Source organism: Phodopus roborovskii, unplaced genomic scaffold, assembly GCF_943737965.1.
Source record: "Phodopus roborovskii unplaced genomic scaffold, PHOROB, whole genome shotgun sequence".
NCBI lineage: Eukaryota > Metazoa > Chordata > Mammalia > Rodentia > Cricetidae > Phodopus > Phodopus roborovskii.
This window is the reverse complement of record NW_026126578.1, coordinates 10,704,336-10,725,844: the sequence shown is the minus strand read 5'-3', so window position 1 is coordinate 10,725,844 and position 21,509 is coordinate 10,704,336. Positions and strand designations below refer to the sequence as shown.

Sequence of the window (21,509 nt, the reverse complement as noted above, 5' to 3'; positions counted from 1 at the left end):
TAAAGGATCTATGTAGGAATGGTGACAGTGACAAGCAGTGACTATGGTAAATAAAGGTCACAAAATTGGCCTTAAATTTGTATCAATAAATGAAAATCCTTTCCAAAACAAAGTATTCATTTCTATACCATAATCCCCTTTTTACCTTTAAAAGGGATTGGTGTGATCATTAGCCATTTATAACCAAACCCGTTTAAATGAAAACAAACATTTATAAACAATATTTGGGAATTTGGGCATCATTCTTTCCAAACTGTTCCCTGCTAGGTGGGGAATCCTAAGAAGACTCAGAAATCCTAGCTTTAGTCTGCAAGGCTGCCTTGTCCCAGCTGTTTTGAATGTTGGATCACCTGGAAGACTGTTCTGAGGAGTCTTGCTTGATCAAACCATGTTAGTCTGGAAGGAATCCACAGCTTTTCATTTTCTGTGGAAACAAAAATAGAATTTTTTTTCCTCAGTAACCTGTCCTTAGACTTCAATTTTGAAGTCAGAGCATTTTTAAATATATAAATTGAATTAATTTAGCAGCATTAATAATCAAGTGTATTTTAGCAGTTGCTGTTCCTTCTTAGCAATTGAGCAATTCAAAGACAACACAATAGCATACAGTATCCAGACTCTCTGTGTATTTTCCATCATTAGGTGGCTTTTTTATTACTCTTTCTTTTACTTCTGTTTGCTTGGTTTTTGTTTGTTTGTTTTGTTTTTGAGACAGGGTTTCTCTGTGTAACTTTTGCCTGTCCTGGAATTCACTCTGTATACCAGGTTTGCTCTGAAATCACTGAGATTTGCTTGTCTCTGCCTACTGAGTGCTGGGATTAAAAGCGTGCTCCAGCACTTCCCAGTAACTTTTTTTTTAAACCAAATATCCTCTTTATTTTCTCTCCCATGCCTATGTATACTTTTAAACACACTGTAAAAACTTTTAAGGTTTTACTTTATCTGAATCTGTCTTTACTATATATCTGTACCTTTTTTTTTTTGTAGCCACAAGTCTTTTATCTGATAAACAATAACATTGTTAAAGTTAAAGTGGCAGCTGTTTTAGCCACTTTTTTTCCAGTATGGTGGGGGTATGTTTACCGCCAGCACTGAGAGCTTCGCTTTCTGCCTTGGTCTATGCTGCTGGCTTGGAGATGGGGTCACGACTACTGCCAGCTGCTCGTACACAACATTGAATTGTTAGCAAGGCCTGTCAAAAGAGCTGTGCAGGTTTTTGCCACGTATGCCTTAAAGAAGCTGTGGGAGTCTCTGCTTGTCTCTAGCAAAACAGAGCCCTCCTGAGAAAAATGCTGCTACCAAGAAGCCGTGCTTGTCCCTGTTCTTTTGTTTTTAAAAAGCCTTTTTTTAAGCTTTTGTTAAGTTTTAAGTGGAAGTTCTTAGTATCCACGTTGTAGACGCCATTTTGTTACGTGCACTTCCCCCCCCAGCCTGGTCCCATAGCCACGTCAGTCCCAAAATAACACACAGAGACTCTATTAGTTATAAAGCTGCTGGCCAATGGCTAGAGCTTCTTATTGGCTAGCTCTGTCTTAAATATTAACCCATTTCTATCAATATAAGTGTTTCCATGTGATCTTGTCTTAGCAGAAAGAGGGTCCAGACCTCTTCTCTCACATCCTACAACTTGACTCCTCTTTACTACATTTCCCAGAATCCTCCACATCTCCTAGTCCCACTTATCTGGCTTTCCTATAGGCCAGCAGGGCTTTATTCATTAACCAATAAGAGAAGCATTTACAGAATGACATCTCCCATCACCTTTTTAGTAAATATACAATGAACAAAGTATAGTGTTATATATATATATATATATATATATATATATATATATATATATATGAATTCTGTGAGTAGGTCATGGGCATCATTTCCCTTTGGTAATAGGTGCTGTGTGACTTAACCTAATCACAGGAATACCACGTATCACATTCTCATTCCATAGGATGCACAATGGTAGCAAGGGCAGGCATCCTTGGGAGGATCCTCTAATCCTATCTAGGACATCCCTCTTACAATTGCTTGTTAGCTTTGATTCTCCACCAGCATGAGACAGTGTCTCAGGCAGTGTGCATCTAATGAAGTCCAAACTACCACAGCATAGGCCTTCGGGTTTCTGCCTCCACTCTTCGATTTCTCCACTTCCTTCCCTGGGGTACTCAGCAGAGATCCTTTGGACACAAATGTGCCCCTATGTTGTGTATATGTGCAGGAGTGGATTGCCCTTCCCTCAAAACATCTCCATTTCCTGCAGCAGCACAAGGAGGTTGTTTTAGTTAGGGTTTTCTGTTGCCGTGAAGAGACACCATGACCACAGCAACTCTTATAAAGGAAAGACGTTAGTTGAGGGTAGCTTGCTTATAGTCTCAGAGGTTCCATGTGTTATGATTATGAAGGGGAGCATGGCAGCGTGCAGGCAGGTGTGGACGGAAGCTGAGAGTGTTACATCTTGCAGGCAACAGGAAGTCAACTGACTGTCACACTGAGTGAAGCATGAGAAAAAGACCTCAAAGCCCGCCCCCACAGTGACACACTTCCTCCAACAAGGCCACACCTCCCAACAAGGCCATTCCCTTTGGGGGCCATGTTCTTTCAAACACCACAGAGTCATTGTGAAATACCTGTATCAGGATCAGCCTCTGTGCTGCCTTGCATAACGACCAGTATCAGAGCTAAGATTTGAATGTCTGGAGGCACCGTCATGCTCTTCAGCTATAACCAGAAGGGGGTGTGGCTTGGGGGTGGGAGGACTTTGCAATGGAGTAGGAAAGGAAGGAGAATGGTATTGGACAGGGCAAGAGAGGACAGTCACAAGGAAAGTAAAGAGAAAGGGAAGGGGAAAGTGAAAGAAACTAGAAAATAGGAAGATGGGGGATCAGAACAGCAGGGGAACCAGATGTGATGCCTTGGGACTTCCCAGCACATGGGGGATGTTTTCAGTCTGCATTTCCTTCTATCAGGGAACTTAGAACAAGCCAATGAGGAGCTGCGGGCCATCATCAAGAAAATCTGGAAGAGGACCAGCATGAAGCTGTTGGACCAGGTGGTGCCCCCTGCAGGTGGTGAGTGTTCCCTGCATTCCCAGACCAGGGTTACTGGCCCAGCCAGTAGGGTTTCTCCACCTTCCTATCCTTTAGCTGTGCCATCATTGGCAGTGCAGACACAGCCCTCGAGACGTCCATGTTTGGGTCCACCATGAGTGATCCTTCCCCATGAGACTTCCATGCTTGAGTCCACCATGTCTGATCCTTCTTTCTCTGGCCCCTTTGGTGGGATCAGAGGTCCTACTTGTCCTGCACAAGCTTGGCTGCAAACTATCCTGTTAGAAGCCTGCTGTAATCCCACGTTCTCACATGGGAACAAGCAAGCCCTTCTGTGCTTAGTGTTTGGCAGAACTTTTGTGGGAGCCCTACAATATATGGGTCTAGATTTACCCATAAGCCACTGTGCTGACTGCTCTAAAGTCAGTTGCTATAGAGCCCTGGAAGGAACGTTGCCTGAGATTCACCATGTCTTTTTAAGCTCTTTTTTTTTTTTCTAGAGTAACATTTCTCATGCCTGCCAAACCACAAGCCCAGTTTCATAGCACGTACTTCCTTCCTAACCTACGATAATCCCAAATCAGAATCATAGATAACCTGCCCACACTTGTAATTTCCACAGCACTAGTAGAATGCTTTAAAATGAGGTATGTTAAAAGCAAATGCATTCAGTTTAAAATGTGCAGTACACCCTTACAAAAAGCCGTAATAACTGATGGAATCCTCACATGCAAACACTTAGACTAACTATTGAAAGTAAACAAGATAGCGTTAAATACTGTCAACACTTTTCATTTGTCATTATATTTTATTAACATGTTAATTGAGCCCACACATTCCAGAAACATCCTTAAGAGGTGAGACTTCCAGTTTGAGACTTCCATTAGGCAAAGCAAGGCATGCTGGGAGTTACCATGTGCCACCTAATGCTTTGTTTCTTCATTTTATCTAATGCCCACAGCATCTCTATGAAGTTCACTCTAGGCAATGATGTTCCCAACTATGTAGATTTCCCAGTGAGTACTGTGTAGACTCAGGCATCCAACTCAGGCCTGACAACGTAGGGCTCCAAGTTCATTCTCAATTTTCCTCATCAGGGATCTCCAGGGTTTTCCCTTCATGTTGAAATGACCTTCCTTATGGTAAGCCCAAAGCTTCTATAGAGCTGGCTACACTGAAAGAACAGTGAGGATTGGGAAAACCATTTCAGGTCCTGAGGTCCAGCTCAACCATCTGTCCTTCTCACACCAAAAAGGGGACAAGACAAAGGGACCACTAGCTTGGCATGAAACACTCCCCCTGAGGACGTACAGCTTTGCTACCATTTGGCTCACTCCTAAAATCAAGACTATGTCATGTGTGGTCTTATGTGTCCAGCCCAGCAAGGATACTTGGTCTAAGCCAGTCTAGCTGACTGGAAGGGAAATCACCAACCTTAAAGAAGGCCCCCTGCCACTAGCCCCTCTCACCCAACTAGAACTATATTGACAATTAAGAGACTGATCATTGGATGACAAGTGGAATCAAACAAGACTTAGTAATGTCCATGCAGGAGAGTGGGGGGGGGGGAGTTGGAATTAACCTTGATAATATCCTAGATTTTCTGTATGTGGGGGCAGAGGGAAAGTCAACCAGGCATACACGTCATTGTATGCTTCTGGTCCCAGCTACTCAGGAGGGACTATCACTTGATCCCTGAGACTGAGACTGGTATTGGGGTACAAACTTCAAGCTGAATATCAGAAAAGCAAAGCAGCTGCCACTAGCTTCTTACCTCTACCTCAGGCTGAATGGGCTGATCCTGTCTCTACAAGCTCTCACACAGCCTCAGACTGTAACCTCTCCTCAGCATGCCTGGAGAATGAATGCCTCCTACTGAGTACTTGTTCCTGTCTTTTATACCTCTCTAGTGCTGGGATTAAAGATGTGAGCTATGCTTATCTTTTAGACTCATTGAATCTTGTGCAGATCTGGGTGGCTTTGAACTCAGAGATCCATCCACCTCTTAATCCTTAGTTTTAAGATTAAAGGTGTGTACCACCAACTTCTAGCTTCTGGATGTTGGTATTAAAGTGTGTATCACTGCCTGATCTTTATAGCTTGAGGCTTACTTTGCTTTTCTGAATCCTCGGGCAAGCTTTAATAAATCATAAATAATATATTACTACAGGAGGCCACCTGGGTAAGATAGGGATATCTTGTCTCAGTTAAAAAATAAATGACAAGGAAGGATTATAGGAGCCAAAGGGGTCAAGGACACCACAAGAACACAACCTACAAAATCAACTAAGTGGGGCTCATAGGGGCTCAGAGACCGAAGTCACAATCAGGGAGCCTGTATGGGTCTGAGTTAGGTCCTCTACATATATGTTATGATTGTGTAGCTTGGTTTTCTTGTTGGACTCCTAACAGTTGGATCAGGGCTGTCTCTGACTCTTTGGCCTGCTCTTGGCCTCTTTTCCTCCTACTGAGTTGCCTCATTCAGCCTTAATATGAGAGGCTGTATCTAGTCTTATTGTAAATTGTTATGCTGTATTCAGATGATATCCCTGGGAGGTCTGCCCATTTCTGAAAGGAACTGGAGAAGGAGTGAATCTAGGAGAGAGAGCAAGTGAGGGATGGGGACTGAGAGGAAAGGGGGGGGGGAACTGAGGTTGTGATGTAACATATCAGTGAAGAATAAATTTGAAAACAGGAGAACAAGAACATGCTTCCTTATTTCTGGAAAAGAACTCAAGAAAGTAAGCAGACAGGGATATGATGACTTTTTAAGCAGCCTTTTTACATGTTTTCTTTTGTATTAAACAATTAAAGCTAGTATGTTAAAGAAGTGTTAGGTGCTGAAAAAAATCCAGGAGTTCTGGTGGAATTGCTCATCCTTGTCTCCTCTCCTCTCTCTCTCTCTCTCTCTCTCTCTCTCTCTCTCTCTCTCTTTGTGCCTTAGATGACGAGGTCACAGTAGGCAAGTTCTATGCCACCTTCCTGATCCAAGAGTACTTCCGAAAATTCAAGAAGCGAAAAGAGCAGGGGCTGGTGGGAAAACCTTCACAGAGGAATGCACTGTCCCTGCAGGTGAGGGGCTGAAGGGAAGTATCCATCCATACTCAGGTCCTGGTCACTTCTTCCTCACCCTAGCCAGGGTCCAAGTCTCGCTAGCTACTTAGAGGCCCAGTCCCATCCCAAGGAAACTTGTGAGCACTTTAAACCTTCCTGAAGGTGGCTATGAAAAGGCAGTGTGTTCTTCCCCTCTTCCATTCTTGCCCATATACTTCCTTCAACCATCCTGCCAGCTTTCTCAGCCCCCAGTCCTATTAGCACCTCTGCTCCTAAGACAGCAGATTTTTGGTGGTCCTGTAATATGCCTTCATTCCTCCTAGATATATGAGTAGGTTCTTCTACTCTAGGGTGGGTGGGGTGGGAGGGTTTCCAGGGAAGCCAAGAGGCAGGGACTTGGGAAGGAGCAACTGGTTGACTAAAGATGAGTAGAAAGGACCAGGATCTTCATGAGTCCTTCTGGGTTGCAGGCTGGCTTACGCACGCTGCATGATATTGGGCCTGAGATCCGACGGGCCATCTCTGGAGATCTTACTGCTGAGGAGGAGTTGGACAAGGCTATGAAGGAGGCTGTGTCTGCTGCCTCTGAAGACGACATCTTCAGGGTAAGTGCCGTGACTAGTGTCTTCATGAAGTTCAGTTTGAAGCAATGGTGCACTAATTTGGTGTTTGCCTGATCTCTCTGAGGAGTGACACATTCTTCCTAGTCAGCAGTCCTCATTCCTGTCCTCTTTCCAAGCCAACTCTGTGCCATGCCATCCTCCTAGGACACAACAGCTCAAAACAAAATATGGCCAGCTCTCAGAGAACAGGGGAGCCTATTTCTGTAAAGAAATTTTCTCGAAGTTTTCATCAGAAGGTGTGAGGTAGGAACTCCCGGCCTTCGTCCAATCTGAAAACCTGTTTCATTCACCACTATTTGAATACCTGGCATATCTAATTAAAAATACAAACTTCTGGCTTTTCTTGGAGAAGAAAATCAGGCTAAGTGGCCACATTCAGTGTGGGTTCTTATGTGGCAGCTAGACTAGCAGGGATTGTTAAGATGGAACACATGATGTCCAAGTCACAGTGGTACCCTCTAGGCCTCCTCCTCCTTTCCTGGAGTAATATTAAGGCAGTGAGAAAAATCACAGCCTGCTGTGCCATAAGCTAGTAGTTTCCCATCTGACTTCCTCCTTTCTACTTCCTGCCACTCCCAGTCCCCAGGTCTGGCTCCTAAGGACCTTCAGATATCAAAGTAGACTAACATTGCAAACCACTGCTTCCCCAACCCCTAACCACTAATCCTCCCACCCCTAGCTCTGGGACAAAGAAAGAATATTGGAGACGAATACTTGTCCCTGACTTCAGATCTCAAAGAATCTCTACAGGAAAGGAAGCAATGATATAATCAATATAGTAGACTCTTCATTTTTCATTTCGTTTCAATTGGGCCAGTACAGTTTGCAGCTCCATGAGCCAGTTGTATTTCCACTAAAGCAATCTGGTGTGCATCTGCCCTTCCTTCTTCTCACCCCTCAACACTCACAGCAAGCTCCACCAAGCTAAACAGCTGCTTTCTGAGAAGGACAGCCATCTTGAACTTGTCCTTGAAACCCAACCTCAGTCTCTGGTGCTGCCTTTGGAACAAACTTCCAGGGAGGCTTCTAAACCAGCAACCTCCTGCCTGCCCAGGCCCATGAGGGAATTCCTGTCCTAGCACTGTATGTAGGGGAGTTGTAGAACCTTGAGCATCTGGTACGTCCCTGTCTCTACCATGTACCCAGAGTGTGTGACTCTCTGGAAGGCAAGGTGGCTTCCCGTGGTCTGTGTTTAACCACGGCCATACAAGGTGAGAGAGGGAGATGCAGGAAGGAGGAGAGGGGATGCAGAGAAGTCTTCTCTACCTACCCCTTCTGTCTTGTCTACAGAGGGCTGGAGGCCTGTTTGGCAATCATGTCAGCTACTATCAAAGTGACAGCAGGAGCAACTTTCCTCAGACCTTCACTACCCAGCGCCCACTGCATATCAACAAGACGGGAAACAACCAAGGTGACACCGAGTCTCCATCCCATGAGAAGCTAGTGGACTCCACCTTCACCCCCAGCAGCTACTCATCCACAGGCTCCAATGCCAACATCAACAATGCCAACAACACTGCCCTGGGCCGCTTCCCCCATCCCGCTGGGTACTCTAGCACAGTCAGCACTGTGGAGGGCCATGGGCCTCCCTTGTCCCCTGCTATCCGGGTACAGGAGGCAGCATGGAGGCTCAGCTCTAAGAGGTAAGCAGGACGGTAAGCCTGGGCATGAGGGCTCACACACCCTAGCCAGATAGCACCAGGAAAGACAGACTTAGACCCCTCAGCTGCTGTGTGGCCGGCCTCCAGTCCCCAGTGGAGGCTGCTGCCCTGAGCTCGAGGTTGGAGTCGGCTTGCCACACCCATCTGCTCCTGCTCACACATGGCAATGTCAGTGAGAACATTACTGTTTCCCAGATGTCTTCTGAGACGCCATGCCTCTGACAGTCCTCCCCCCTCTCATCTCTCCTCAGCATGTTAACCTGTGGCCCTCCAAGATGTACGGATTGGGCCAGTACAACAAAACCAGCCCTTGCCCTTGCCCGAGGCCCTAAGCCTGGCTTTTCATTCAGCTGAGATTGGCAGTGTGCCTACCTCTGTAGCAGTAGTGCAGAATGGTCCTGGGGGCTTGACCATGTCTCCTGTGCCTGGCTTCCCCTTTCCCCCATTGCCGGTGCTGTAGGACACAGCACTATAAAGTACAGGTGTGGTGGACGCTATAACTGCTCTAGGTTGTCCTGGGCTGCAGCAGGTCCCTCTTAGCTGCTTCGTCAGCTGCAGGCTACTGAGACCGGGTGGGAGAGAACACCTCTGCATCTTGCTCCTCTAGCTGGTTCTTGGTGTGATTGCCCTTTTTCTTGCCCTCTGGCCTAGAATGTAATCAAGAATTCCTGGCGTCCCTTCTGAATCCCAAGGGTCCTGATCTGCTATCCACGGAGCAACATACCTGCTCAGTGGCTTTCACACAATCCCATTTCCAGGTGGCTACTTACAAGTCTGTATGGACCGTGCATTCGAATGGCTGTTGCCATGGTATCCATCCTCCCTACTATATACTCTGGGACACAAACTGCTTTAACCACCCAACCAACAGCAGTGCTGGCCAAGCCTTGAACTCAGATCTTCACACAGGGTGTGTGTGCTGCTCTGACAGCTGGTTCCACCTAGGAGATTATTAAGATGAGACAGTTGTCCCAAGCTTGTTCGATAGCCCCAGGCTTTTCTGTAACACTATATCTGTCCCACCACCTCTGAGGATTCAGTCTTAGTGCTCGCTCTCCCCTCCTCCTATGCCTTGTGAAAACCTCTCACTTCCTTTTTTAAACTTTGGTTTCATTTAGTCTTTTTTTTCTTTGACAGTTTCATACACATATATAGTGTATTTTCATCATATTCACACCCCATCACCTCTCATCTCCTTCCGCTCCTGCTTGTCTCCTTCTTACTATCATGCCTTTCTTTTTGATATGGCCCACTGAGTTTAATTAGGGTTGCTTGGATAAAAATGGGTAGAAGGTTACACGCTGAAGATGAGCCCCATTCTCCCGGAGCCAACAGCTCCTCATGGAGGGTTGGAGCCTCCTGAGCCCTGCCCACTCTGTGAAGCCATGTTGATAGACCCGGTCTTTGTGAGAAGGCAGCAAACAGTGGAACCCTCCAGCTCCCGGCCCCCTCTCTCCAAATACTCCTTGAGCCTTGGAGGGAGTGGTGCAGATATCTTGTTTAGGACTAAGCTCTCAACACTAAAGTATTCTCAGCACTTGGACATGTGAGTCCCTGCTGCTCACAGCTAAAAGAAGCATCTCTGACCAAGGCAGATCAGAGCACTAACCTATGGTACAAATATAAATACTGAGAAGGCATTTTGACTGCATAGCCATGTAGTAAAACAACAGTAATGGGTTCCTGTAGGCCTAGGGCACTGGCATGCTGGGCCCATAAGAGCAGAGCTGCAGAGAAATACTGAGCCACACATAGAAAGAGGGAGAGAAGAAATGACACCAAAGGGGCAGGAGGCCCTATCCCAGGAGGGGCAGCATCCTACTCAGGGCACATCCAGGCGTGGCGGGTTCTTTAGCTCGGGAAGTACCCAGGCACAGCACAGACTCCAGCTTGTTCTGCCTGCTTAGAACAATCACTCCCATGTGAAGTTTCTTCCCTTCGCCTTCACTCCAGGGTCAGAACACAGGCATATGGAACATGATTCCAGGAACTTGTCAGGTGTTTCAAACAGCCACTTAAAGGTTCAGCTATCCACAGCTGGCCTGTGGTGCCCTGTATTGATTGCACAATCCAGGGCTTGCTTCAAAACTGCATCTTCTCCACTTTAGTCTTTGCGCATGTTCAGGATTGTGGGGTGTGTGTGCACTCATGTGTGCATGTTTAGAGGCCAGAGACTGACATCAGGTGTGTTCCTCGATTGCTCTCCACTGACACAAGATCTCATTGAACTTGGAGCTCGCCAGATCAGCTAGTTGTGCCAGCTTCTCTGCATGGGTACTAGGGATTGCATGCCGGTCCTCATGCTGTGTGGCTATTACTTTACTGACTAAGCCTCTGCGTTAGGCAGGGAATGTGTTACTCTAGTGTTGGAGAGGAGAAAACTGAAGCATGGGGTGAGAGAAAGGTCTTGGGCCAAAGAGTAAGTGATTTGGGGACAGAATTCAGACCTCTTTGAGTCTCCCACACAGAGCCCTGACTCAACTTGTGGCATCTATGGCTCTGTGACTCCATCAGAAGTTGTGGGACTGTGTCTCTACACATGCCCAGTGTCATCTTCCTTGCTGAGGAAGAGGCAGGAGGGCTGGAAGATGGTAATACCTTTCTCCACTCTGGATGCTGCAGGTGTCACTCCCGAGGGAGCCAGGGGGCCTCGGTGAGTCAAGAGATGTTTCCAGAAGAGACCTGCAGTGTGAGGATGAGTGAGGACGCTGAGTACTGCAGTGAGCCCAGCCTGCTCTCCACAGATATGTAAGCCTCCTGCCCAGGCGACCCTAAGTGTAGGAAAGGGAGGGACCCCTCCTCTGGACCAGACAATGGCATATCAGTAGCACCTGCCCAGGACTCCCTGTGTGACTTGGCTTGCCTCACTGCAGAACACTTCCAGGAAACCTTTTAAACTATGAGACTGTGATCAAGTCATGGGTGTATTTCTTAGTGTGAGTCAGTATACATAGACTATGCTTAAATGAACGTGTATGGGACAGCTTCTTTTAAGTCTGCCCTGAAGAGGCACAGTTGGTATGCCTTGGGATGCTAGTTAAGTCCTCTTAGGAATATTTAGCTTCCATCTAGATCTCTGGGTGGCTATAATGTCCATCTGGTGAGAAGGACCAATGCTTTTTGGTTTGGTTTGGGTTGGGTTGGGTTTTGGTTCTTTCGAGACAGGGTTTCTCTGTGTAGCCCTGGCTGTCCTAGAACTCAGAGAGATCTCCTTGCTTCTGCCTCCCAAATGCTGGTATTAAAGGCATATGCTGCCACCACCTGGCTAGGACCAGTACTCTTAAGAATTGGATCAGCATATATTTTATGAATATATCAGCAGAAATGCTGACACAATGTAATGTATAAAGATGGAGGCGTTTATTACATACTGTCCATACCTGTTGAACTATCCCAGTGCACCTGACAAACTGTGCTATTACACATCAGTCAGCAAACTTGACTGTCTAAGGAAATGGGCATTAACTGCCCAGACTTAGTCATTTCACATTATCTACATATGTGAAATGGTCACACCATGCCTCATAAATATGCAGGTCAGTTAATAATAATTGATGTAAATAAATAAAACACAACAACAGAAGACAACAGAAAATTACTGCAAAAGCAAATTGTGTTTAAGTATATGGGTCTCTAGGCTCCTTGTAAGATATTTATCTGCTGCAGACACCCTTCACGTTCCAGAAAGTGCTTTGCTGTGCACCAGCTTCTCTGGCCCTTAAAGTTAAAGGCCCAGATGGAGAGATTCTGGTACTTACTAAATACTTGCCTAACTCCAAAAAGATCCAGCTTTGAATCCAGGAGATTTTGATAAGTAGTTAGGAAGCGATCGCAAAAGAGGGAGACAATGTGGACCTTTCTAAGCAACTACCCACGGAGTGGTACCAATGCCATGGGGAACAGACAGACATACAGAACAAACCCAACAGCATCATATCTGGAGTTGTGTACCAGGTCAAGCAGAAGCCAAGTCCGCAAGTAAGGAGTCAACAGAGCAAGAAGACGATGTACTAGGGAAGAGTTATTTAGTTGGGGATGGAAACAAGGCTTGGCAGAGTAAGAACATGAGATTCCCATGTCCCAAACTTCCCGTACATATACATTCCTAGAATCACCATGATCGGTTGCAGGGGTAGAGTCAGAGGAATAGGCTTCAAGCATAGTTCAGTGGTAGGGTGATTTCATGGCATGCTCACAGACCTGTGTTCCGTCCTCAGTGCTGCAAGAAAATGAAAAGGCAGACTTAACAAGGGTTTTAGTAGTAACAGTCTGAAATCTGATCTACATCACTGAGGATTGGAATACAACTGTGCTTCTCAAACTGAAGACTGATCAGTGGAGGGTCATGAAGTTACTTCAGTGGGTAATAGCCAGCTGTCAATGAAAAAAAATAATCCCAACTAAAGTAGTATAGAAATAATCAGAGAGTGGTGCATGCAAAAGTGGCTAAGTATGTCTATGATACTGGGGATATGTATAATATATTTTTCATTGTTAGTCACCATCAAAAAGTTTAGAAGTCCTCAACTAGAGGCCCTAGGAGGTTGTTTTCAACCCGTGCGTGGGTCACGGCCCCTTTGGGATTCACCTAAGACCATTGGAAAACATAGATATTTACATTATGATTCATAACAGTAGCAAAATTACACTTTTGAAGTGGCAATGAAGATAATTTTATGGTTGGGGTCACCACAACCAATGTGAAAAACTGTATTAAAGAATTTCAGCATTAGGAAGGCTGAGAACCACTGCATTAATTGCTGCCACTGTCCTGCGTCTGCTGACTGTTTGGTTGCAGGATTGCTACAGGCAGTGGCTTACTTACGTGCTTTTGATAGTGAAGGGATAGTCGGGCAGGGAAGAATTGGAGGGATGGAGATATTGCGGGAGCATTGAGAATGACCATAGTGAACAGCATAGACCTACTAGGTAAAGACAGGCAGGCATCTAAGGTACTTCTAAGAGAATGTTTGGGGGCCTAGAATTCTTCTTCCAACTTTCTCTGTACTCAAGAGCGCCTCCACTGACTGAAATCAGAAATGCAAGGCTCAGGGATAAGATAATGTTACAGTACTTATCTAGCATGCATGAGGCCTTGAATTCCAATCCTCTGCCCACCTGAAAAAAAACAAAACAAAAACAAAAACAAAAAAAAAACAAAAATCAACTACTAGGGCCCTGTACAGGATATGTATCAAGAGCCGGGACCCCCAACAAGCAAGCCTATGAAACAACTACACTGCCTGAGAGCAGACCCAGGTTTCTTAGCACACCCTGCTTTCCCGTTCCCCATACCTATAGTATAGGCACACAGATGGGCATTTCCTTTAGTAAGGAAAACAGAAACTGGTTTCTGGGAATAGCAGCTGTCCTGGTGGGTGGTGCCTCTCAGCCTTCAGGAACAAGCGCCAAGTGTTCTCTGTTCCAGACTCTCCTATCAGGATGATGAAAACCGGCAACTGCCATCTCCAGAGGAGGATAGGAGAGAGATCCAGCAGTCTCCGAAGAGGGGCTTCCTTCGTTCCGCCTCTCTAGGTAAACTCACATGTTGCTCTGGAGACATAGAGAGTATAAACCTCCAAGATGGCAATTATCAGGCACCAAGGGACAACTGAGAAACTTGAGCCTCACCTAAGCAGCCTCTAGAGATGGGCTTGTAGACATGCAGAGTGACAAGATAATGTAGCAGGCTTTCTTGGGCCATCAGCCTCCAAATCATGACACAAAGACTTCTTAATTATGAAAGTTTGGCTTCAGCTTAAGCTTGTTTCTAACTAGCTCTTATAGCGTAAGTTAACCCATTTCTGTTCATCTACATGCTGCCATGTGGCTCATAGCTTTTACCTCTCCTCCTGAATGCCCTGTTCTCTCTCTCCATCTACTCTGGGATCTCCCTGACTTCTAGATTCAACTCCTCTCTCTGCCCAGAAGTCCCTCCTAACTTCTTCCTGCCTAGCTATTGGCCATTCTGCTCTTTATTAAACCAATCAGAAGGACCTTGGCAAAGACACATCTTCACAGTGTACAAAAAGATTATTCCACAAGATAGCTCTCCAAGGACAGAGTTTGTTGGAATGGGACTTAGACATTGGCTACTCAGATGCCTAAGAGATAAGCTGAGGCATAAAATGAGCTTGGGACCGGTAGCACCAACCCTCGTACCTCACCTGAGAATAAGCCTCTTTCAGTTAACTTTCTGTCACTGTAATAAAACACCCGAGATGATCAGCTTAAAAACAAGAAAGATGGATTTGGGCTCGCAGTTTTGGAAGCTCAGCTCATCACTTTGGGGCCTGTGGCATCATGATGGGAAATGTGCCCTTTGCCTCCAGGCCATGAATATAAAGGAGGAAAAGAGACCAGTGTCCCATGATCTCCTTCAAAGACACATCGCCAAAGGCAGAAACCTCCCCTGAGGCTTTGCTTTTTTTAGATATTAAACCAACCTCTCAGAGGTACCAAACTGGGGACTAAGCCTTTAATACACGGCCCTAGGTAGATGTGATCTAAAATGCATCAGAGCCATCACGGGCCAGCGCCATCACCTATGTCCTGATTCTAGTCCTTCGCTTGCTTCGCAGGTCGAAGGGCCTCCTTCCACCTGGAATGTCTGAAGAGACAAAAGGATCAGGGGGGAGACATCTCTCAGAAGACAGCCTTGCCCTTGCATCTGGTTCATCATCAGGTATTAACACCTGTGCACAGGCCACAAGCCATACCTCTCTAGGAAGACAGCAGATCCCAGAAACCCTTCTGTCTTCCCTCTTCACACAGCTGCACATCAGCCCCCCTGGGTAGGGCCATCCTCTGCTCTGCAGATACCACAGTGACACTGAAAGGCTGGTCTACATGACATCCCAGTGAGAGTTCCTTTTGTGATTCTACCTGGAAGCTTCAGGGCTCTCCAGCTTTCTCCTTACAGCTGGCAGATATCCCTCCCAAACACACTGCCTTATGCTATACTCTCTGAATCAGATGTAGTCAGGCCTAGGGTTTATGGGACCTGAGAACTGCACTCGGCAGCTGTCTGCCCACTGCAGTGCAGAAATGATGGCAGCATGGTTAAGAGTAGGGAATGCTAGACATGGTGGTCATGCTTCCAATCACAGCATTCAAGAGGCTAAGGCAAGGGGATGGAAAGTTTGAGACTAGTAAGGATAGGCGGGGTTGGAGGGGGGAAGAGTAGGGAATGGTCCCCAAGGAGACAGGGCCTGGGAGACCAGTTAGAGCAAATCTATCCTAGCATGGCAGAGCTGAGAAGTGAAAACACCAGTGTCACACTCACTCTTGGTAGTGTAGAGCAAGTAGAAACTTCAGGCTACCGCCAATCACTGCCTGCAGCAAATGGGGATCTAAACCTCAGCTCCCCAGTTTACCTTTGTAATTCCAAACTCCCTTAGGACATGTGCTTTCAATGTGAGTGAGTGTGTGTGTGTGCATGTGTATATATGTATGTCAGCATGTAGTCAGCATGTGTGCATATGTTTATATGCGTGGGCACATGCGCACAAATGTGTGTTATAAACTGATGTCAAAGCACTGTCTAAATAAGGATTATTGTCATGAACTTTCCAACATAATGAACATAGTTTTACGCTTCCCTTAGATTTCCAGGCACCCAGAAGCTGGGGAGAAGGAAGAAAAGCAGGATGTAGGGACACTATATGTTCTATTTAAAAAGCTTTCTCCAAGTTGGTTTTGTCCATCTGTCTTTGTGCCCATCTGTGGAAAATGAGGTTTCTCTTTGAGTCCCTTTGCCACCTCCAACCTGTTCTTTGTCTCCCAGAGGTGACTGTTGCTAACACAGTGTCATTCTTTTCAACAAACACATGACATCTGAGCAGTGGACAGTGCGAGAGAGTCTCGGACAGTGGGAATGCAGGGTTACCCTCTCTGGAACTTTGGCGATAGAGAAGGCAGACACGGGAATCGTTAATCAGTCTGGTGTTAAACAGGAGTCAGAGCGCCCAGCTTGAGATTGACAGGGTGTTGTGAGCGGGCCTATTTCACTGTAAAAGTTAAAATAATGACTACTGGTTTTGTCTGGGACTTTATGATAGACACTGTACCTCAAAAGCCTTATTTCCCTTGACTTCACACTGGCCTATAGGTCAGTGCATGAGAGGGCACTGGCGAATTCTGACTCTGCGGAGAACACGTCATCATTGTCCTCTCTGCCTAATGGGAAAGCCGGAGTGACTGACTCCAGAGAATATGGATGGCAGAGCCAATCTACTCAGTGGATGATCCGGACTGCACTCAGTTGTAAGGTCCTGAGGCTAGAGGGAAATGCCTCGTGTCAGAAGGAAATGCTCACTAAAATATTGCTGGATATTATTGAATCCTACACCAGGTCTCAGTGAGGTAGACAGGATTTGTTTGGGCTTTGAGAATTCTAGACAGAGCTCACTGGAAAACATTAGCTTCAAAGTTACTCAGAAGGCAGAGGGCTGAGCGAGCCCTCTTAGTAACTCCTTTTCTTACGTCCACAGGCTTTGGCGGTGGCAGGTTTGAGCCCCCTCCTGCAGAGAAGCCATTCTCCTACCAAGTTCCCCAGGCCATGCCCCACCCCTCCTGTCACTCCAGGCAGCCGGGGCAGGCCCCTACAGCCCATCCCCACCCTACGGCTGGAGGGGGCAGAGTCCAGCGAGAAACTCAACAGCAGCTTCCCATCCATCCACTGCAGCTCCTGGTCTGATGAGACCACTGCCTGTAGTGGGGGCAGCAGCACGGCCCGGAGAGCCCGGCCCGTCTCCCTCACCGTGCCCAGCCAGGCTGGAGCTCCAGGGAGACAATTCCATGGCAGCGCCAGCAGCCTGGTAGAAGCGGTATGTGGGCTCCTGGGGAGGGAGGGGCCCCAGGGAACAAGAGAGGAGGAAGCCTGGCTCCTCCCCAAGTGTGTCACCTAGAGAGCTGCTGAAGGAAGGCATGGCCTGCAGAAAATCACAACAGTGACTCTACAAGATGATGGCTACTGAGTGTGATGGGCAGGGAGAAAGCCCTTAGTCAGGTAGAGGCCAGGGAACCCTAAGAAAGGCCCTGCTGCCCCCCACGCTGCTGCGTGCTGGGCTTGTTCCTAGAAGGAGGGCCAGGGTTCAGTGTGCTCAACTCTGACTGCTCAGGAGAACAGCTCCCCGGAGCTTTGGAAGCTTGCCAGAGGAAACTGGCATTTTCAGGGCTCCCAGCGACTATTGTGTGAGTGGCCAAGTGTAAGGTAGCACTTTTTCTGCTTGGCTTTTGTTCCTCCTTTAGAGATTTTAGTGTCACGGGTCCCCTGTCCCTGAAGAGCATCGATTCCAACCCTAACACCACATTTTAGGGGCCTTTGACAAACTGAAACAAACCCCAGTGAGTGTGGCAAGGTCCTGAGAAACCATCTCCTAGGAGAACTGGTGGGGGGGAGACCTCGCCAACACGCTCTCCCCAGGAAAGAGGCTTGAAAGGGAGTCAGTCTCCATCACTGGACACATCAAGCTGAGGCTGCATCTGTCCTGTGGTCAGATGGACCCGGGAGTGGAGTCCAGTCCCATCATCTGGTCCTTCCAACTCGGAAACACTAACTCTTCACTTGACTTGATTGTCCTTACTCATCTCAAACATCTCGGAGACTCCTAGGTGCGGACCCTATAGGAATAGTGAGACCTCTGGGAAAATGAGTTTCAGCTCTCATGAGCTCCCACTGTGGTGGCGAGGACAAACAGATGAAAAAGTAAGGTGGCCAGAACAGTCAGGGTAGAGTAGAAAGGTCAGACACGGTGAGGAGAGAGAGACTCGGGAAGAGGGGAAGGAACAGGGGCATGGGAGAAAAAAGAGACCACCCTGACTGCCATATTGTACCCCTTGGCTCAGAGACTTAGTAATCTTCCTTCTAACTAGTCACTAAAGCAGCCAGCCCGAAGGGTGGACACATGGTGGTCACCTGCAGCCCTCCCAAACAAAAGCAGAGCATGCATCCTACACAAGGAGCCCTGGAGAGTCGAACAGCTGGCCAGGGGTGGGGGCAGTGGTTAACAACATGAAAGAGGGCTTGGGGGGCCAGAGAGGAGAAAAGAAAAGGCAGACTACGATCTGCCTGCGGAAAAGCAGAGCAGAGTCCACAGCCCCTCTGCAAGTTCCTCATTTGGTGACAGGACAGTGTTTGAGCTCTCCAGCCTAAATCTCCCTCCTCTGATGTGTGCATGTCCCAGCTCTACTCTCCTCTGAGTGTCCCTCTTAGCACACAAATACAGACATACGCACATGCACACTTAGGTACACATCCACACATGCATGCACACACGCATCTGTACACACATACCCACATGCACATGTTGTGTACACACAGATGCTCTGCTTCGCAGCAGCCTGGGACTGCATCCTTAGGGAGCTTGGAACGCCAGTGACCACGCCCCTCTTCTGTCTTCTTGCCCCGCCTTTTCAGGTCTTGATTTCAGAAGGACTGGGACAGTTTGCTCAAGATCCCAAGTTCATCGAAGTCACCACCCAGGAGTTGGCTGACGCCTGTGACATGACAATAGAAGAGATGGAGAATGCTGCAGACAACATCCTCAGTGGGGACGCCCAGCAGAGCCCCAACGGCACCCTCCTACCTTTTGTGAACTGCAGGGACCCGGGGCTGGACAGGGCTGTGGTCCCAGAGGACGAGAGCTGCGCATACGCCCTGGGGCGAGGCCGGAGCGAGGAGGCGCTCCCGGACAGCAGGGCCTTCGTCAGCAACCTGTAGTCCACAGGGCTGGCAAGACGCGGGTGTTTTTTATTCGTTTCAATGTTCCTAATGGGTTCGTTTCAGAAGTGCCTCACTGTTCTCGTGACCTGGAGGTAACCGGAACAGCGTCTTCATTCACTGCTGTCGGGACAAGCCTCAGAGCTGGGCGGTGTGCGGAGTCGGCTTTTCAGGGGAGAAGGCCAAGGCCGTGGTGCAGGGCTCCAGCACCTTCCCGCGGCAGCACCGCCCAAAGGACCCCACCCCCTAAGCAAAAGGGTGTTTTTCCCTTGCTTGTATAAACAGTCATTTGCACATGTTCTGTCTGAGCCTGGCCGTCTCAATGGAGCAGGGATCCAGGGATGTATGGCGGGAGTAGGCCAGCGCCCCGTGTAGGGGCTGGGGAGGTGGCTGCAAGGTTCCCAGCAGTGCAGGCCTGGTCCCCCTTCCCCTGCAGGAGCTGAAGTGCAGGTGGCTAGAGCCAGTGCAGACCACACCATCCGCCCTCAGCTAGCCAGGCCAGGGGCGCGGGCTGCTGCCTAGTAATCTTGATTTCATGGTTTGGTGGTTCTTGTTAGCATGTTGCGGTTTTCTGGGTTTTGGTTTCTTTATTTTTTATTTGCTGTGCTTTCCCACGGGGAAGGGAGGAAGAAGAGCGTTTACAGTTGCGCAGCCTCACTCACTGTTTCCACGTTTGCGTTATTTAAGTCGGATTTGGTTTTATTGTATTTTTTAAATGGTGCGGTTTTCTCCCCCACACCTTTTTCCACCCATGGAGCGAAGGCTCAATGTCACCACAGGACGGTTTACCTGTTCTGTGTATGCCCAGTAACCTGTTACAATTTCCTTAAGTAACAGCACCTTTTCCCCTCTTTCTTTCTGGTTGGGTTGAGCGTCACAATCTGCAGGTAACAGGCAGTTAAGGTGTTGCGTGCCTGGGCGGTTGAGCTGGGCTCCGTTCTAAGCTGGACGTATGGTAGGTTCAAGAGAGAGGATGTATGAGTATCTGTGTATCACACGTGTGTCCATAGTGGGTTGTCTGTGCGTGTGTGCACCCACATGGTGAGTGCACACCCCATCCACCCCCCACTCCCACCCCTGCACAAAAGTCCATAGATCCCCGTTCCGGTTTGACTGCAGGGAGCTCTGAATCTGGGGCTGTTCGAAAGCAAAAACAAATCACTGTCTCTGCTTCTGCTTCTGAAACGAGACTCGGTAACTGCATTTCCTGTCCCACGAGATATGCAAAAGCAATGCAATAATATCCATTTTAAAATACGATTGTGAGTTGTGTCAGCATTAAAATTCTATTTTAAAAAAAAACACAAAATTTAAGGGAAAAACTCAAGAAGACATTTTGCTTCGATATATTCTGTGTAATGTTTTATTGCATTGATAATGTTTCTGTTGAAGAAACTGTTATACTTGAATTCAGGTCAGTTTCAGTATTTTTCAAATATTTTTTTAAAAACTGAATTGCAATTGTGCCAAGCAAATATAATGACTTAAGTTTGTTTTAAAATTCACTTCTTGTATATTTTGCTGCATGTAAAGTAAATCATTTTGTATTTGGAGTGTGACAAGCTTTACCTTTGAACTCGTAAGTGCTTTTTCTACGTGTGGTTGGGGAGGAGATGGTTTTCTTTCGTTTGCAAAGTGAACAAAGGTATCCCTGGTGTCAGCCCTCACTCTGCTCTCCACTGGCAGGTAAGGGAGGTACCATTTTGCATATCCTGTGTTTTGTTTCCATTTCCCTCAATATCTTTCCAAAAGCAGGCGGTAAGATAGTCAGTGCTACATCTTGCTTTGCAAGATCAGGACATGTTTCACCCGGATTTTCACTTGCTGCCTTCTGCCGTTCTCTGTGGATACGTGTCCAGGATGCGCCTGTGGAGGTGGCTGGCTTTCCGAAACACTCCCACAGCACAGGTCCCAACTGAGAGGATGAGGTGACAATCACACTGTGGCAGTGGTAGGACAGATTCGTCTTTGACACATGACCTACCCAAACACAGATAGCCAAAGCCCAGACAAGGGTGACAAATCTGCTGTCATGGGCTGTTTCGTGAAAATGCAAAGAGAAGTGCCCAGTGTCCACAGGGTAGCCAGAGTCTAGAAACAGCTTTCTCCTTGGATGTCTGTGTGCCATTAACCCGGCGTGTATGTACCCTTCGCAGTACCCATAACAGCTTCTAGATATATAGAGTAGATGGCATCCTTTGTCTTGTTTGCACAAAGTTCTATGACTGTGTGGATATGACTATTGTGATGTTGGAGATGGGAGCCCTCTGACTGGCTGTCTGGCTCTTGTATGCATCTGACCACTAGGGAAGTGTGGTGTTTTGATTGCTCCTACATACAGACATGCATATTCTGCATACTCGTGCTGCCTTGGTTTCCTTTGGAAGCTTTGATCTGCATTGTCAGA

General features: G+C 47.3%; 1 protein-coding gene across 15 annotated transcripts in view; it reads left to right on the top strand.

Moving 5' to 3' along the window:
- The window catches only part of Cacna1c (calcium voltage-gated channel subunit alpha1 C), a 614,413-nt gene extending 593,758 nt beyond the window's left edge, over window positions 1-20,655 (top strand). For 9 of the 15 annotated variants that reach the window (XM_051203678.1, XM_051203673.1, XM_051203676.1 and 6 more), the window contains 5 exons: window positions 2,961-3,062; window positions 5,986-6,113; window positions 6,566-6,700; window positions 8,009-8,361; window positions 11,002-11,165. In XM_051203678.1, coding sequence (XP_051059635.1) covers window positions 2,961-3,062; window positions 5,986-6,113; window positions 6,566-6,700; window positions 8,009-8,361; window positions 11,002-11,131 — 848 coding nt within the window. In that variant the 3' untranslated portion in view covers window positions 11,132-11,165. Of the gene's footprint in view, window positions 1-2,960; window positions 3,063-5,985; window positions 6,114-6,565; window positions 6,701-8,008; window positions 8,362-11,001; window positions 11,180-13,807; window positions 13,915-14,960; window positions 15,065-16,871; window positions 17,208-18,799 lie in introns of those variants that run through there. The other 6 variants (XM_051203667.1, XM_051203666.1, XM_051203679.1 and 3 more) reach the window with 5 other exon arrangements.
- Window positions 20,656-21,509: the final 854 nt, after the last annotated feature.